This window comes from Oncorhynchus keta, chromosome 17 (genome assembly GCF_023373465.1).
Source record: "Oncorhynchus keta strain PuntledgeMale-10-30-2019 chromosome 17, Oket_V2, whole genome shotgun sequence".
Taxonomy (NCBI): Eukaryota; Metazoa; Chordata; class Actinopteri; order Salmoniformes; family Salmonidae; genus Oncorhynchus; species Oncorhynchus keta.
In genome coordinates, this window is record NC_068437.1 from 14,646,866 (window position 1) to 14,664,030 (window position 17,165).

The 17,165-nt window shown below is 41.7% G+C and overlaps 1 protein-coding gene across 4 annotated transcripts in view; it reads left to right on the top strand.

Annotated features, from left to right (window-relative positions):
* LOC118396484 (non-muscle caldesmon-like) overlaps window positions 1–17,165 on the top strand; it is a 60,613-nt gene that overhangs the window by 22,635 nt on the left and 20,813 nt on the right. For 2 of the 4 annotated variants that reach the window (XM_035790727.2, XM_035790725.2), the window contains exons 3-8: window positions 372–819; window positions 954–1,105; window positions 6,143–6,395; window positions 8,484–8,621; window positions 12,813–12,856; window positions 15,186–15,267. In XM_035790727.2, the coding sequence (XP_035646620.1) occupies window positions 372–819; window positions 954–1,105; window positions 6,143–6,395; window positions 8,484–8,621; window positions 12,813–12,856; window positions 15,186–15,267 (1,117 nt within the window). The remainder of the gene's footprint in view (window positions 1–371; window positions 820–953; window positions 1,106–6,142; window positions 6,396–8,483; window positions 8,622–12,812; window positions 12,857–15,185; window positions 15,268–17,165) is intronic. The other 2 variants (XM_035790728.2, XM_035790726.2) reach the window with 2 other exon arrangements.

A 17,165-nucleotide genomic window follows, 5' to 3' on the forward strand; every position in this document is an offset into this window, starting at 1 on the left:
GCCTAGGAACAGTCGGTTAACTGCCTTGTTCAGGGGCAGAATGACAGTTTTTTACCTTGTCAGCTCGGGGATTCGATCTTGCAACCTTCCTCGTTATTAGACCAACGCTCTAACCACTAGGCTACCTGCCGCCCTTCAGAGGCCTTTCATGTTATAAACTGTATCGAGCTAAATCTACTTCCCTCTCAGACGAGGGGTGAGTTTCCCAAAACTTTCGTAGCACTAACATCCTTTTTTTCGTCCATTGCCGACCAACGGACTTATAAAAGGTTAGGTCACCATTCAGATGACCATCATTAGCTATTCTTGGTTGAGTTCCCAAAAACTTTGTGGCACTAAGATCGTTTTTATCTCTCCTCTTTGTGTCCCAGGTATGAGAGTGATCTGAAGCCTAGCAGCAGCTCTCCTTCTATGGAGGAGGACGAGGGCTTCAGTGACTGGACCCAGCGGTTGGAGAGACGCCGGCAGCAGGCCCAGCGCATGGAGGAGCTCAGTCAGGCCCCAGAGGAGCAGGACCAGAGGCCCCTGAACGGTGCCGCAAAGGCCCCCACACCACATACCCTCTCTGCCTCAGCCACCCCCACCACATCCACCTCTCGTCTGCAGAGACAACACAAGGCAGAAGCGGAGGATGAGGAAGAGGAGAAGTTGGTAAGAAAGGAAAGTGAGAGGAAAAGGAGGGAGCGAGAGGAGGTGGTGAGAGAAGAGAGGGTGCAAAAGGAGAGGGAGAGAGAAGGGGAGGGAGCGAAACAGAGGCAGGAGAAGATGAGGGTGCTCAAGAAGAGAGAGGAGGACCAAAGACCAGATGCTAAGGAAATGGTATTCTTGTGCATTATTTGTAATTATATGCTAATATGTGATTAATTAAGAACATTTACAAATTAGAATATGATTATTCAAAAATGTCTGTCCTTGAAGTAGTCAACCATGTAAATGTTTCATGTTCTTCCCAGTTCCAGTTGAAGGAGAAGAGAAAAGATGTGAAGGTCTCCTACACATCCCAAGTCGTCCTGCAGACGGAGGCAAAGCATGCTAACACCAACGGAGACACAGCTGGGGAGGAAATTACATCATATATGGCCAAAACCAAATTAAGAGCTCCCAGGTAAATCAGGGTGTATTATGGTATATGGATATGTATCACTAGATCTGTTTCCACATTCAATTACATGGCAAGAAAATCACATGGCAATTCACATTGGGACAGATACAGATATAGGAAACGTCACCTTTCCTATGCGCTTACTGTACCTTATGCAGGTGCGTAACGGGCATTGCATGTGTGGTTTTCACTCAGCAGGGTTTTCAGGAAATTTCTCTAAAGCCATCCCTTTAAATTTGGTGTACTTTTATTTCTACATTTTTCGACAGACTCAATAGAATATATGGAGAAAAACTGTTCAGAATATTAGGGATCAATAAAAGAAAGCCATGTAAATGCACACATATTCGTCTAATTTTCAGCATCAATTGGTAGATTTAAAAATACTGATCTTGTATTTGGTATTTAGACCCCTTCCCTTTTTCCACATTTTGTTACGTTACAGCCTTATTCTAAAATGAATGAAATACAACATTTTATTCATCAATCTACACACAATAACCAGTAACGACAAAGCAGATTTTTTTTTTTTACAAAAAAAACACAGGAATACCTTATTTACATAATTATTCAGACCCTTTACTTTGAGACTCTAAATTGAGCTAAGGTGCATCCCTTTTACATTGATCATCCTTGATATGTTTCTACAACTTGATTGGAGTCCACAAGTGGTAAATTCAATTCATTGGACATGGTTTGAAAAGGCACACACCTGTATATATAAGGTCCCACAGTTGACAGTGCATGTCAAAGCAAAAAGTTCAAGGAATTGTCCATGAAACTCCTAGACAGGATTGTGTCGTGGGACAGATCTGTGGAAGAAGACCCCAAGAACATAGTGGCCTCCATCATTCTTAAATGGAAGGAGTTTGGAAGCACCAAGACAATTGCTCGAGCTGGCCGCCCGGCCAAACTGAGCAATTGGGGGAGAAGGGAGTTGACCAAGAACCCGATGGTCACTCTGACAGAACTCCAGAGCTCCTCTGTGGAGATGGGAGAACCTTCCAGAAGAACCAACCATCTCTGCAGCACTCCATCAATCGGGCCTTGATGGTATAGTCAGTAAAACACACATGACAGCCCACTTGGAGTTGGCCAAAAGGCACCTAAAGGACTCTCAGACCATGAGAAACAAGATTCTCTAAAGCCAATCTTCACGTCTGGAGGACTCTGGCACCATCCCTATGGTAAAGCATGGTGGTGGCAGCACAATGCTGTGGAGATGTTTTTCAGTGGCAGGTACTGGGAGACTAGTCAGGATCGAGGGAAAGATGAACGGAGCAAAGTACAGACAGATTCTTGATGAAAACCTGCTCCAGAGTGCGCACGACATGAGACTGTAGCGAATGTTCACCTTCCAACTGGACAACGACCCTAAGCACACAGCCAAGACAATGCAGGAGTGAGTGACTTCGGGACACGTCTCTGAATGTCCTTGAGTGGCCCAGCCAGAGACTGGACTTGAACCCAATCAAACATCTCTGGAGAGACCTGGAAATAGATGTGCAGTGATGCCCCTCATGCAACCTGACAGAGCTTGAGAGAATCTGCAGAGAAGAATGGGAAAAACTCCCCAAATACAGGTGTGCCAAGCTTGTTGCATCATACCCAAGAAGACTTGAGGTTGTAATTGTTGCCAAAGGTGCTTCATCAAAGTGCATGCTTAGTCCCCTCCTGTACCCCCTGTATTCCCTGTTCACCCACGACTGTGTGGCCGAGCACGACTCCAACACCATCGGTTAAGTTTGCTGTCTGACAACGATGAGACAGCCTGAAGGGTGGATGTCAGAGACCTGGCAGTGTGGTGCCAGGATAACAGCCTCTCCCTCATCGTGAGCAAGAAAAAGAGGATGATTGTGGACAAGGAAAGGGAGGGCCGAACACGCCCCCATTCATATCGAGGGGGCTGTAGTGGAGCGGGTCGAGAGTTTCAAGTTCCTTGGTGTCCACATCACCAGCAAACTATAATGGTCCAAACACACCAAGAAAGTTGTGAAGAGGGCATGACAATGCCTTTTCCCCCTCAGGAGACTGAAATGATTTGGCATGGGTCTCCAGATCCTCAAAAAGTTATACAGCTGCACCATTGAGAGCATTCTTACCAGTTGCATGATCGCCTGTTATGGCAACTGCTTGGCATCTGACCGTAAGGCGCTACAGGGGGTAGTGCATTCTTCCCAGTACATCACTGGGGCCAGGCTTCCTGACATCCATGACCCATATTCTATGCAGTGTCAGAGGAAGACCCCCAAAAATCTCAAAGACTCCAGTCACCAAACTCAAAGACAGTTCTCTCTACTACCACACGGCAAGCGCGGTACTGGAGCGCCAAGTCTAGATCAAAAAGGCTCCCTAACAGCTTCTACCCCCAAGCCATAAAACTGCTGAAAAATGACCCCCCCCCCCCTTTGTTAATACACTGCTGCTACTCGCTGTTTATTACCTATGTATAGTCACTTTACCCATACCTCGGCTAACTTGTACCCCCGCCCATTGACTCAGTACTGGTACCCGCTGTATAAACAGTTGAAGTCGGAAGTTTACATACACCTTAGCCAAATACATTTAAATTCAGTTTTTCACAATTCCTGAATTTTAATCCAAGAAAAGATTCCTTGTTTTAGGTAAATTTGGATCACCACTTTGTTTGAATAATGTGAAATGTCAGAATAATAGTAGAGAGAATGATTTATTTCAGCTTTATTTCAGTTAGTATTTGGTAGCATTGCCTTTAAATTGTTTAACTTGGGTCAAACGTTTCGGGTAGCCTTCCACAAGCTTCACACAATAAGTTGGGTGAATTTTTGGCCCATTCCTCCTGACAGAGCTGGCGTAACTGAGTCAGATTTGTAGGCCTCCTTGCTCGCACACGCTTTTTCAGTTCTGCCCACACATTTTCTATGGGCTTTGTGATGGCCACTCCAATACCTTGACTTTGTTGTCCTTAAGCCATTTTCCCACAACTTTAGAAGTATGCTTGGGGTCATTGTCCATTTGGAAGACCCATCTGCGACCAAGCTTTAACTTCCTGGCTGATGTCTTGAGATGTTGCTTCAATATATCCACGTAATTTTCCTGCCTCATGATCTACTTTGTGAAGTGCACCAGTCCCTCCTGCAGCAAAGAACCCCCACAACATGCTGCCTCCCCCGTGCTTCACGGTAGGGATGGTGTTCTTCAGCTTGCAAGCCTCCCCCTTTTTCCTCCAAACATAACAATGGTCATTATGGCCAAACAGTTATATTTTTGTTTCATCAGACCAGAGGACTTTTCTCTAAAAAGTATGATCTTTGTCCCCATTTGCAGTTGCAAACCATAGTCTGGCTTTTTTATGGCAGTTTTGGAGCAGTGGCTTCTTCCTTGCTGAGCTGCATTTCAGGTTATGTCAATATAGGACTAGTTTTACTGTGGATATAGATACTTTTGTACCTGTTTCCAACCAACATCTTCACAGGGTCCTTTGCTGTTGTTCTGGGATTGATTTGCACTTTTCGCACCAAAGTACATTCATCTCTAGGAGACAGAACAAGTCTCCTTCCTGAGCAGTATGATGGCTGCGTGCTCCCATGGTGTTCATACTTAAGTACTATTGTTTGTACAGATGAACGTGGTATCTTCAGGCATTTGGAAATTTGGAAATTGCTCACAAGGATGAACCAGACTTGTGGAGGTCTACCATTTTATTCTGAGGTCTTTAGCTGATTTATTTTGATTTTCCCATGATGTCAAGCAAAGTAACACTGAGTTTGAAGGTATGCCTTGAAATAAATCCACAGGTACACCTCCAATTGACTCACATTTTTCAGAAGCTTCTAAAGTCATTACATATTTTTCTGGAATTTTCCAAACTTTAGGGGCACAGTCAATTTAGTATATGTAAACTTTTGACCCACTGTAATTGTGATGCAGTGAATTATAAGTGAAATAATCTGTCTGTAAACAATTGTTGGAAAAAATGACTTGTGTCATGCACAAAGTAGATGTCCTAGCCAACTTGCCAAAAATATAGTTTGTTAACAAGAAATTTGTGGAGTGTTTGAAAAACAAGTTTAATTGACTAACCTAAATGTATGTAAACTTCCGTAGTCTCATTATTGTTATTTTATTGTGTTATTTTTCATTTATTTTTTACTTTAGTATATATTCTAAATATTTTCTTAAATCTATTTTCTTAAAACTGCCTTGTTGGTTAAGGGTGTGTAAGTAAGCATTTCATGGTAAAAAAAAAGAATACCTGTTGTATTCTGCATATCTGACTAAAAACATTTTATTTTATTTAATTTGAATGAAGGGTCTGAATACTTATGTAAATGTTATACTTCAGTTTTCTTCATATATATATATATATATGGCTACAGAAGCATATAGCTTGGGTCTCCAAATTTCATCAAGTTACAAGGCCAGCATTTAATAAACTTCACAGTGGAAAAGGTGTTATGTTGATGTGCTTCAGTTTGCTGTAATATGACTTGTTTCACATTTGTCTTTAGAAATCATAAAGTAAAATAGATCTAAAACAATTGTCATTTATATTTACAATCCCTCTTATCCAAACGGCTTACTAATTTACCTAGCTGTTTTCAATACACCTTATCAATTTGTAAATTACAGTGCATGAAGAATGGTGTTACTTCTTTGGGGAAAAATAAAGTAGATGTTGCTCCACTTGGAACCGACAGGTTGCTCAATGTTATTCATCGTTTCATCGCGCTTAAAGGTGGTGGAATTATGAGGGAATTAAGTCAAGGTCAGAATGCAGCGTATCGGTTGACACATCTCCGCCACACTTTAATTTCTTTGATTTTCACCCCAAATGAATAGCGGGTCAGGTCAGAATACATGTAGAGAGAAAAGTCCATAAAAAGGTAATTACGTTCCCTTTAAGTGTAACAACCTCAGGTCAGAATTCCTCCCCGAAGTGACTCCTAGATGTTACACATTCTAAACCATTAGGAGACAGAGATATTTCTTGAAATCCTGCCCCTCTATGTATGCTCCTTTTTTCCTCCAGCCGTCAATCTCTCTCTCCATCTCTCCCAGGGCTGTGGTACAAGTGGCAGGGGTCGAGACCGAGGAGGAGGCGGAGGCCATCTTAGAGGGCAAGCTGGTGAAGATCCGGCGTAGCCAAGCAGAGAAGGAGAACCAGGAGCTTGAGCTGCTCAGACACAAGCAGGCTGAGGCCGAGCAGGATCTGGAGGAGCTGAAGAGGAGGAGGGAGGAGAGACGCCAGGTCAGGGAGAGGGAGGAGCGCAGGAGCAGGGAGGAGGAGCAGCAGCGCCTGGCCAAGGAGGAGGTGATGGTCAACTGCAGTGTACAGTACATACATAATGTGTAGCCTATGGCATTAAGAAACACAAACATAAAGAGATGAAACTCAATATCTTACACATCAGCCGGTGGTGTAGTGCAGGGTAAGCCTAAGTAAGCACAGTTTATCCACTTTTTTGGGGGAGTTCACTCACCTTTTCTGGAAAAATGCATTGAAAGTATAGGGAGAGTGACTTTTTTCACCGCGACCACGGTCAGTTTAACCACCTACAGTATTTTTTTTATTTATAATGTACATAAGGATGGGTATTCCGAGTCTTTTCGGGAAGCCAGAACATTTGACTCGGTTTAAAGAGCCGTTCATTTGGATCCCAATGGCTCTTCCATTTGGATCCCCAAACACAGGTGTGCCAAGCTTGTAGCGTCATACCCAAGAAGGCTCATGGCTGTAATCACTGCCAAAGGTGCTTCAACAAAAGTACTGAATAAAGGGTCTGAATACTTATGTAAATGTGATATTTCAGTTTTTAATTATTTTAGAAATTTGCAAAGATTTCTGAAAACCTGTTTTTGCTTTGTCGTTATGGGGTATAGCGTGTTTATTGATGAGGAAAAATAAAACAATTTCATTCATTTTAGAATAAGGATGTAACGTAACAAAATGTGGAAAAAGTCAAGGGGGCAGAATTCTTCCCGAATGCACTGTATATCTCCTAGATTTAGGACAAACACCTGATTTATTTTGTTGACTGTCGTTTGTGCCATTTTTTTATTTGTTATTTAATGCGTTTCTCTGGACTATACTAGTAAAGGCCATATTCAATATTTTATCAAGTATTTTTTTTATATAGTCAAAGGTTTGGACACAACTACTCATTACAGGGTTTTTCTTCCTTTGTACTATTTTCTATATTGCAGAATAATAGTGAAGACATCAAAACTATGAAATAACTTATGTGGAATCATGTAGCAAGCAAAAAACTGTTAAACAAATCAAAATATATTTTATATTTGAGATTCTTCAAAGTAGCCACCCTTTACCTTGATGACAGCTTTCCACACACTTGGCATTATCTCAACCAGCTCCATGAGGAATGTTTTTCCAACAGTCTTGAAGGGGTTCACATATATATGCTGAGCACTTGTTGGCTGCTTTTCCTTCACTCTGCAGTCTAACTCATCTAAAACTATCTCAATTGTGTTAATGTTGGGTGATTGTGGAGGCCAGGTCATCTGATGCAGCACTACATCACTCTCCTTTGTCAACAATTAGCAATGGAGACATGGTGACATCCCTGTGCAGTTTCAGACCTGTCCTGCAGCTCAGTTCAGAAGGACGACTGTGTTTTTGATGTGTCTGGGTGGTTTAATACATAATACACCACATTATTCAAGTTGGTTTGAGGTTTTTAAATCATGTGAAGCTGTGAAATGTGAAGCTATTAGGGAAATCTAAAGTCAACCCAGATTTACCACAGATATTACAATTGGGTCACGTGCAGCTGCACTCATAATTGATGATTACTTGCGTGCTGCCAGCTGAGAGCTTGTGGCCAGGATTGAAACAAACCAAACCTTAATTTATGTTGTGATGCAAAAAAAAATGTTGTTTTGTGTTACATTTAATTACCAAAATTATCCTATTTATACTTTGCAGTCAATTTTGACAGTATGATAAACGTTTCTGACTCATATCGATGCCACATTGGCTGTTTTCTAAATGAGAAGTTGTTTTTTAGAGTTAGTTGCTCTTTAAAAATTGACACATTAAAAAATAACAAATTTCTAATGTAAAGCCTAACAGTTGGTTCAAAATAACTTTTAGATGACCAAATTATTAAATTGCTTGCCAATTTATGAATTAAATGTTTTTATGCACTGCAAAAATGAGCATGGACCTGAATGAGGCTCTCTCACATTACCTGTTGTTCCTGCAGTGGAAATATCCTTCAGCTAATGTTTTTCTAAGTTATCTGCAGATAATTGTTGTCTGGAGCTCAAGAAGCTGTACTAGCAGCCTGCGAATCAGTGAGGCAAATGAACCACTCTTTCACCGATGTGATTCGGTTCCTGACGTTCACCAAAAATATCCATTGTGTGTCTTCCTGTACAGGAAGAAAAGAGGAGGATGAAGGAGGACATAGAGAGGAGGAGGATGGAGGCAGCAGAGAGGATGAAGAGCCTCAGTACCTCCAGTGTGGACGGAGATGAGTTGTTTAGCCCGCTCAATCCTAAAGGCTCCATCTACAAGGTAGCTAACGTTTCTGTTCCATTCATCTATACATCTATATATACCTCAGGTTTGTAATTATTGCCCATGGTCATATATGACAAGCACCATTCTTGTGATGATATGGCAGTGAGTTTTTGAGATCATGGATAATGATAATGATACCTTTGGTTTTCTGTATAAAATAAAGTGTTCTATATTTCTATATTGTTTTACTACAACAAAAAATAACTCAAATCTCACTTTATACCATCTTTACAGCCATTTTGTTTAGTTTCAATCACGTAAGTTGCATGGGAGTGTTATAAATGTCAGCATTTTCCACAGCACATGTAGTGCAGCAGGTCACACACATTCATGTATGGGTTTGCTGTGATGTGTGGATTTGCTGAGACGTGTGTGAGACGTGTGCAACTTCTAGTTAGCTCTGACAGCATGCCTTTATGTACAAATTGGATACCACCATTGACTGAAAAGTCAGAGACCATAATACAGGTGAAGTTGGAAGTTTACATACACTAAGGTTGGAGACATTAAAACACATTTTTCAAACACTCCACAAATTTCTTGTTAACAAACTATAGTTTTGGCAAGTAGGTTAGGTCATCTACCTTGTGCATGACACAAGTCATTTTTCCAACAATTATTTACAGACAGACTACTTAACTTATAATTCCCTGTATCACAATTCCAGTGGGTCAGAAGTGTATGTACACTAAGTTCACTGTGCCTTTAAACAGCTTGGAAAATTCCAGAAAATTATGTCATGGCTTTAGAAGCTTCTAATAGGCTAATTGACATCATTTGAGTCAATTGGTGTAGGTGTGAGTCAATTGGTGTAGGTGTGGATGTAATTCGAGGCCTACCTTCACACCTCAGTGTCTCTTTCCTTGACATCGTGGGAAAATCAAAAGAAATCAGCCAAGACCTCAGAAAGGAAATGGTAGTCTTCCACAAGTCTGTACAAACAATAGTACTTAAGTATAAACACCATGGGACCACGCAGCCATCATACCGCTCAGGAAGGAGACGCATTCTGTCTCCTAGAGATTAATGTAATTTTGTGAGAAAAGTGCAAATCAATCCCAGAACAACAGCAAAGGATCTTGTGAAGATGCTGGAGGAAACAGGTCCAAAAGTATCTATATCCACAGTAAAACGAGTCCTATATTGACATAACCTCAAAGGCCACTCAGCAAGGAAGAAGCCACTGCTCCAAAACCGGCATAAAAAAGCCAGACTATGGTTTGCAACTGCACATGGGGACAAAGATCATACTTTTTGGAGAAATGTCCTCTGGTCTGATGAAACAAAAATGTAACTGTTTGGCCATAATGACCATTGTTATGTTTGGAGGAAAAAGGGAGAGGCTTGCAAGCCGAAGAACACCATCCCAACCGTGAAGCACGGGGATGGCAGCATCATGTTGTGGGGGTGCTTTTCTGCAGGAGGGATTGGTGCACTTCACAAAATAGATGGCATCATTAGGCAGGAAAATTATGTGTATATATATTGAAGCAACATCTCAAGACATCAGTCAGGAAGTTAAAGCTTGGTCGCAAATGGGTCTTCCAAATGGACAATGACCCCAAGCGTACATCCAAAGTTGTGGCAAAATGGCTTAAGGACAACAAAGTCAAGATTTTGGAGTGGCCATCACAAAGTCCTGACCTCAACCCTATAGAAAATGTGTGGGCAGAACTGGAAAAGCGTGTGCGAGCAAGAAGGCCTACAAACCTGACTCAGTTACACCAGCTCTGTCAGGAGGGATGGGGCAAACTTCACCCAACTTATTGTGGGAAGCTTGTGGAAGGCTACCCGAAACGTTTGACCCAAGTTAAACAATTTAATGGCAATGCTACCAAATACTAATTGAGTGTATGTAAACTTCTGACCCAATGCGAATGTGATGATAGAAATAAAAGCTGAAATACAGTGGGGCAAAAAAGTATTTAGTCAGCCACCAATTGTGCAATTGATCTTCTGGATCATCCAAATGCTCTCTAGCAAACTTCAGACCGGCCTGGACATGTACTGGCTTAAGCAGGGGGACACGTCTGGCACTGCAGGATTTGAGTCCCTGGCAGCGTAGTGTGTTACTGATGGTAGGCTTTGTTACTTTGGTCCCAGCTCTCTACATGGCATTCATTAGGTCCCCCCGTGTGGTTCTGGGATTTTTGCTCACCGTTCTTGTGATCATTTTAACCCCACGGGGTGAGGTCTTGAGTGGAGCCCCAGATCGAGGGAGATTATCAGTGGTCTTCTATGTCTTCCATTTCCTAATAATTGCTCCCACAGTTGATTTCTTCAAACCAAGCTGCTTACCTATTGCAGATTGAGTCTTCCCAGCCTGGTGCAGGTCTACAATTTTGTTTCTGGTGTCCTTTGACAGCTCTTTGGTCTTGGCCATAGTGGAGTTTGGAGTGTGACTGTTTGAGGTTGTGGACAGGTGTCTTTTATACTGATAAGTTCAAACAGGTGCCACTAATACAGGTAACGAGTGGAGGACAGAGGAGCCTCTTAAAGAAGAAGTTACAGGTCTGTGAGAGCCAGAAATCTTGCTTCTTTGTAGGTGACCAAATACTTATTTTCCACCATAATTTGCAAATAAATTCATTAAAAATCCTACAACGTGATTTTCTGGATTTTTGTTTCTAATTTTGTCTGTCATAGTTGAAGTGTACCTATGATGAAAATTACAAGCCTCTCTCATCTTCTTGTGGGAGAACTTGCACAATTGGTGGCTGACTAAATACTTTTTTGCTCCACTGTAAATCCTTCTCTCTACTATTATTCTGACATTTCACATTCCTAAAACAAAGTGGTGATCCTAACTGACCTAAAACAGGGAATATTTACTAGGATTGAATGTCAGGAATGATGAAATGATGATGAAACTGAAACTGAATTTAAATGTATTTGACTAAGGTGGTTGTAAACTTCCGACTTCAACTGTATGTCATTGTATTTCAGCCCAAGTCCAAATGGTAGCTGTGACAGCCTGTGTTTACACTGGTCTGTGGTATTGTCCTTAACTCCTTCCACCTTGCTCTGCTTAAAAAGTAGGGTATTAAGTAATACAGGTAGTTGTCAGTATTATAGATAGTGTTTCCATGGGTTCATTTGTTTGGATTCAGACGTTTGCACGGCACGGCATGTTGTGAAGCATTGTGTAGTGTAAAATGTTCTTGTTTGTTGTCAGTTGATTAGACTTGTCAGATCACACAGGGATTGAAATCCACTCAGATCTTGATTTACAAGCCTGGCTCATTACATTACATTATTACTGTTATTATTAAAAAAAGATGCATCTATGTATCTCTCATGAATTCACTTCTTGTATTAACACTAATGAAGACAAACTCTGTCACCTACAAAAGGGCAAGTTCAGCTAGCTACTATAACTTTTACTTCCTGCCTTCTGTTTCTAAGCTGACTTTCCTCTCTGGGTACAGGGTTGCTATGTTGGTGCCCTTGCCTACATCCTTAGTGCAGTCATGAGCATCCATCTGCTTGTGTGTGTAATTTCAGAGAGAGAATGATGAGAGTTTGACAGCAAAAAATACATTATTGGTGAGTTGGTGTCAACATGCTGTACTCTTTGCTTCAGGTCCAGGGCTGAACAGTGAACAGTAACATAAGGGAACCTTTTGTGTGGGAAGAACCAGAGCTTGGTGCCGGATACGTTGAAGTATGACCTCTTTGGCAAGCAACGGTAGAGGACAGGACATTATGACCCTGGCTCAAACTAGAACTCCTCTGATACATATGTATTCGTATTTTGATAATGACTTGCCTAAGACTTGTAATCCCAAACACATTTTATTTACTATGATTCAGTCTGTAATGCATTAAATACACAGATTCAAGATAAGTAATGGGTTTCGAGATGGAAGTCTTCCCACACCCTGATTGCATTATAATTATGCCTGCAGTAAACTGTGGACTGGGGCAGAGTTAGTTTAAATCTGTCTTTGATGATACGAACTGACAGATACAGGCGGATGGAAACGGTTGAGAAAGACCAGCAGAAGATTTATCTGTTTGACTTGGAAGAGATATTTGCAGCGTCAGGCCAAATACAGGGCTGCGATTAACATCAAATTGATCATGATAATCCCGGTCTGACAATTCTAGAAGTCACGGAGCACTTCAACTTTTATATTCTAATTACAAAACAATAACCTTTAACATCACCCTCATGTTTTTCAGATCACAGAAAGAACAGAATCCTTGAACCGGTCCCTAAAGAAAAGGTGAATATCATACAAGTATACAAGGCTTTTTCACAATGAGTAACACGAAGCAAACAAACAAATTCACCAGCCCCAGTTGTTCCACTTGTACTCTCAAATACCTTCCCTCACTAATGCTTCGTTGTATCTTGAGGTTGACCAAAGTACTACTGGGCCCCTCGGCAGATGCCTGGATGGAGAGCTGCTATCTGAGGCAGAACAGCAGCTATGCTGGCTAAATGGCTGGTGTGTAAATGTAAACACAGACAAAGAGGGCCAGTGGTGACCTCCAAATCTCTCTCAGTGCATCACCTTTGTCAGCCTGGATGATTTATGGCTTGGTTAACTCTGACCAGATGTGAGGGCTGGAGCCTGGGCTTGCTGGGTTCTCTCTGGTGGCTGGTGAGCTATAGCTCTGGACTGTGGGACGGCTCCGTGCAGTCTGACTGCAGTAAGTAATCAGTGACAAAGAGCTCTCAGCAGCTAGAGTAGAAGAGACCAGGCCAGAGTTGAATTAATATTAAGACTGTGACTGAAAATAGGGTGTAATAACAACTTTATAGGGTGTGCACCCACATTACCCAGAATGCACTGTGGTGAGGAAATGTAACTTCCTGTAACTTCTAAAATACACTTTACTAAAGACATATACGATTATTCATATTGTGAATCGTTCAGTGGAGTTCTTTCTCGAAACATTTCATTCACAGTTTATCCCCCAAAAAAGTAGGACTAATACATCCCATAATAAGCACTGAGCTATGTTGACAGAGTGGTGCAGCTTTCTCGCAGCAACATTGAGGATTTTACATGTCGTGGTGGTCATCTTCAAAGGGAGATTAACAGAACACGAGCTGAATTAAATGTAAAAGACTTTGAAAATAAAAAAGCTTGCTCAGAGCTCAGTGCTCTGTTTACGTTTCACAGTGATAAGCTTGCTTTTGTGAGATGTCTTCGAAAAAGAACAGCCATTTTGCATTAATATGAAAAGTGTGTACTAAAATATGAAAATACTACATGTAATGTCTCAAAATCGATATCTATCTCACCTCTACATTGTTTTACATCCTGCGGATTCAAGAAGAAATATGACGAGTTCAACGGGAAAGTGAGCCTGTCAGTTAGTTAATTCTCGCACAGCAACCTGCCTAGCTGAAGTGATGCTGTGCAACTTTCCTTATTTTTGCCCACTTTTTCCCTCTGGCCTCCATTGACTGTCACATTAACATTGGCCATCCTACAAGGTTAAAAACTCCAATAATTTAAGAGCGGATTATGATAAGAGTCATGAGGTTAGACCATTGGCTTCCTTAGAGGATTATCTACACAATTAACATGTGTTTTAAATATTTTTTTACACATTGGTCAAAATATGTTTTTTATTGGACACCCTAAACTTTATCTTCCAGGTGCAGGTTTGAGACCTGAGGAATTGAGTGTGACATAATATTTAAGTCTAGGCAGGTTTTTTTAGGACAGAGGGAAGGATCCTTGTGTGTTAGTCCTTTGATGTGGGTGTTCCACTGCCTTGTTGATGTGTGTAAAAACACTGTAAGACCGAATCAAATCTTTCCGGAGAAGAATACGGTTGACAGACAGCTTTCTTCACCCCTTCACTTTTAACAGCCTCAACTCATGCAGATAGAAAACATGACATCATTCAGAAAACCCCATTTCAACGTCTTTGCAGAACAAAACACCCTCCAAATAAAGATTTGTGGGCTGTGCACGTTTATGAAGTTCAAATAATCCTACCATGCCTGTGAAGAAGCTATGTAATCCTCAAACTAACCAGCCATATCAGGCTAATGACTCACACATGCCTTTCATGGGAGCTCTCTTTTAAAAAATAAACGGTTTTGAGGCCATGTTGAAATGCAGGAAATAGGGTCAGTATTTCCAGATTTGTCCCACACGGTTTGTTTTCCTGTTTAGTGTATATGTCTGAGAGTAGGACTCTTGTGTAGTGGGGTTTAGGCAACTGGCAGCGTGTGTGTGTGTCTGGATGTGTGTGTGCGTGTGTGTGTGTGCCTGTGAAGGGGGCCTTTGCACTGGGTCCCACTGCGGTCAGTGAGCAAGCTTCATACTGGGCCTGTAAGACAGTCTTGACAGAAGCTGTAAGAGGTCACAAAATCCCATCCACTCTCTAATGGCAGAGTAGATTCAAGTGGCTCATTTTACCAAGGGGGGTGTATCATAACAATGTGGAAAAGGGATATTTCACTCGGGGAGGGGAAGGATGATCCCTGTTCACTTGCGGGCCTATAGCCAGTCAGATGAGATCTTTAAAATGTATTATTTTCTTCCCACAAACATTTTCACTGACCGAGTGTCTTTGTTTTGGATACAGCAACAGCTTCAAGAAGACACAGCCCCCTGTTCTCCTCGCCAAGATCGATGACAGGCTGGAGCAGTACACCCACGCCATTGAGGTTAGCTCCCACCTGGTAGCTCCCCCCTTCTTCCCTCTCTCCCTCCCTTCCTCCCGACAGACAGAGGCCCCATTGATGAAGGCTGTGTGATGAATGCTTTCATCTGGTGACTATTCAGCCAGACTTCTCTGTCCGCTTCTCTTCCTCTCTAAAGGTGACGCACTGTGTCAGTCTCACACACACAAAGTTACTGTATATACTGTAGTTAAACCTCAGCCTCAGCCTCAGCCTCAGCCTCAGCCTCAGCCTCAGCCTCACAGTCCGTCAAACCACCTCTACTCTACTATTTCCCCATGATGTCAAGCAAAAAAGCACTGAGTTTGAAGGTAGGCCTTGAAGTACATCCACAGGTACACCTCCAATTGACTGAAATGATGTCAATTAGCCTATCAGAAGCCATGACATCAATTTCTGGAATGTTCCCGAGCTGTTTAAAGGCACAGTCAATTTAGTGTATGTAATCTTCTGACCCACTGGAATTGTGATATAGTGAATTATAAGTGAAATAATCTGTCTGTTAACAATTGTTGAAAAAATTACTTGTGTCATGCACAAAGTAGATGTCCTAACCGACTTGCCAAAACTATAGATTGTTAACAAGAAATTTGTGGAGTGTTTGAAAAACGAGTTTTAATGACTCAAACCTAAGTGTATGTAAATTCCGAATTTTCCTGTACATGGGAGTAGAGTGTGTGTGTGAGTGAATAAGTGTTAGAGGCCCTCTTACTCTTTTCCCGTGAGGGCAATACTTCACAAGCCACTATTGCATCATCCGATTACTACCATGCCTTGTTAACCTTTTTCTAAAGACGAGATACAATTTATTTGGAAAGTATTCAGACCCCTAGAATGTTTTCGTTACGTTACAGCCTTATTTTAAAAAATCCCTCATCAATCTACACACTATACTCCATAATGACAAAGAGAAAACAGGTTTTTAGACATTTTTGCAAACACATAAAACATTTAAAACAGAAATACCTTATTTACATAAGTATTCAGACCCTTTGCTATGAGATTCGAAATTGAGCTCTATGTGCATCCTGTTTCCATTGATCATCCTTGAGATGTTTCTACAACTTGATTGGAGTCCACCTGTGGTAAATTCAATTGATTGGACATGATTTGGAAAGGCACATTTCTTTCTATATAAGGTCCCAGCGTTGATAGTGCATGTCAGAGCAACAATCAATCAATGAAGTTGAAGGAATTGTCCGTAGAGCTCAGAGACAGGATTGTGTCAAGGCACAGACCTGTGGAAGGGTACCAAAACATTTCTGCAGCATTGAGGGTCTCCAAAAATACAGTGGCTGTCACGACTTCTACCGAAGGTAACTCCTCTACCCTGTTCGGGCGGTGCTTGGCGTTGCCGGTTTACTAGCTGCCACCGATCCCTTTTTCCTTTTCTGTTTGTTTTGTCTGTGATTCTTTTCACACCTGGTTTCATTTGCGTTTATTTCTGTGTGTATATAGGGTACCTATTGCCTGCCTTAGTTTGTGCGGGATTAGACTTGTATGTATTGCGCTCGATTGTATTTTGATGTTTGTTGTTTTCATGGTTACGGATGTGTATGTAAGTGTCGAAACTGTGTTTGTTCCTCCGTGCGTTTGCACGAGTTCTGAGTATCGAGAGCGTAGTTTTTGTATTTTCGTCTGTGCCATTTTTGTATTGGTGGACTATATGATTAAACACACTTCTCAGACATGCCTGACTCCTACACCTCTCACAGAGACGCACATTATCACAGTGGCCTCCATCATTCTTAAATGGAAGAAGTTTGGAACCACCAAGACTCTTCCTAGAGCTGCCCGCCAGGCCAAACTGAGCAATTGGGGGAGAAGAACCTGATGGTCACTCTGACAGAGCCCCAGGGTTCCTCTGTGGAGATGGCAGAACC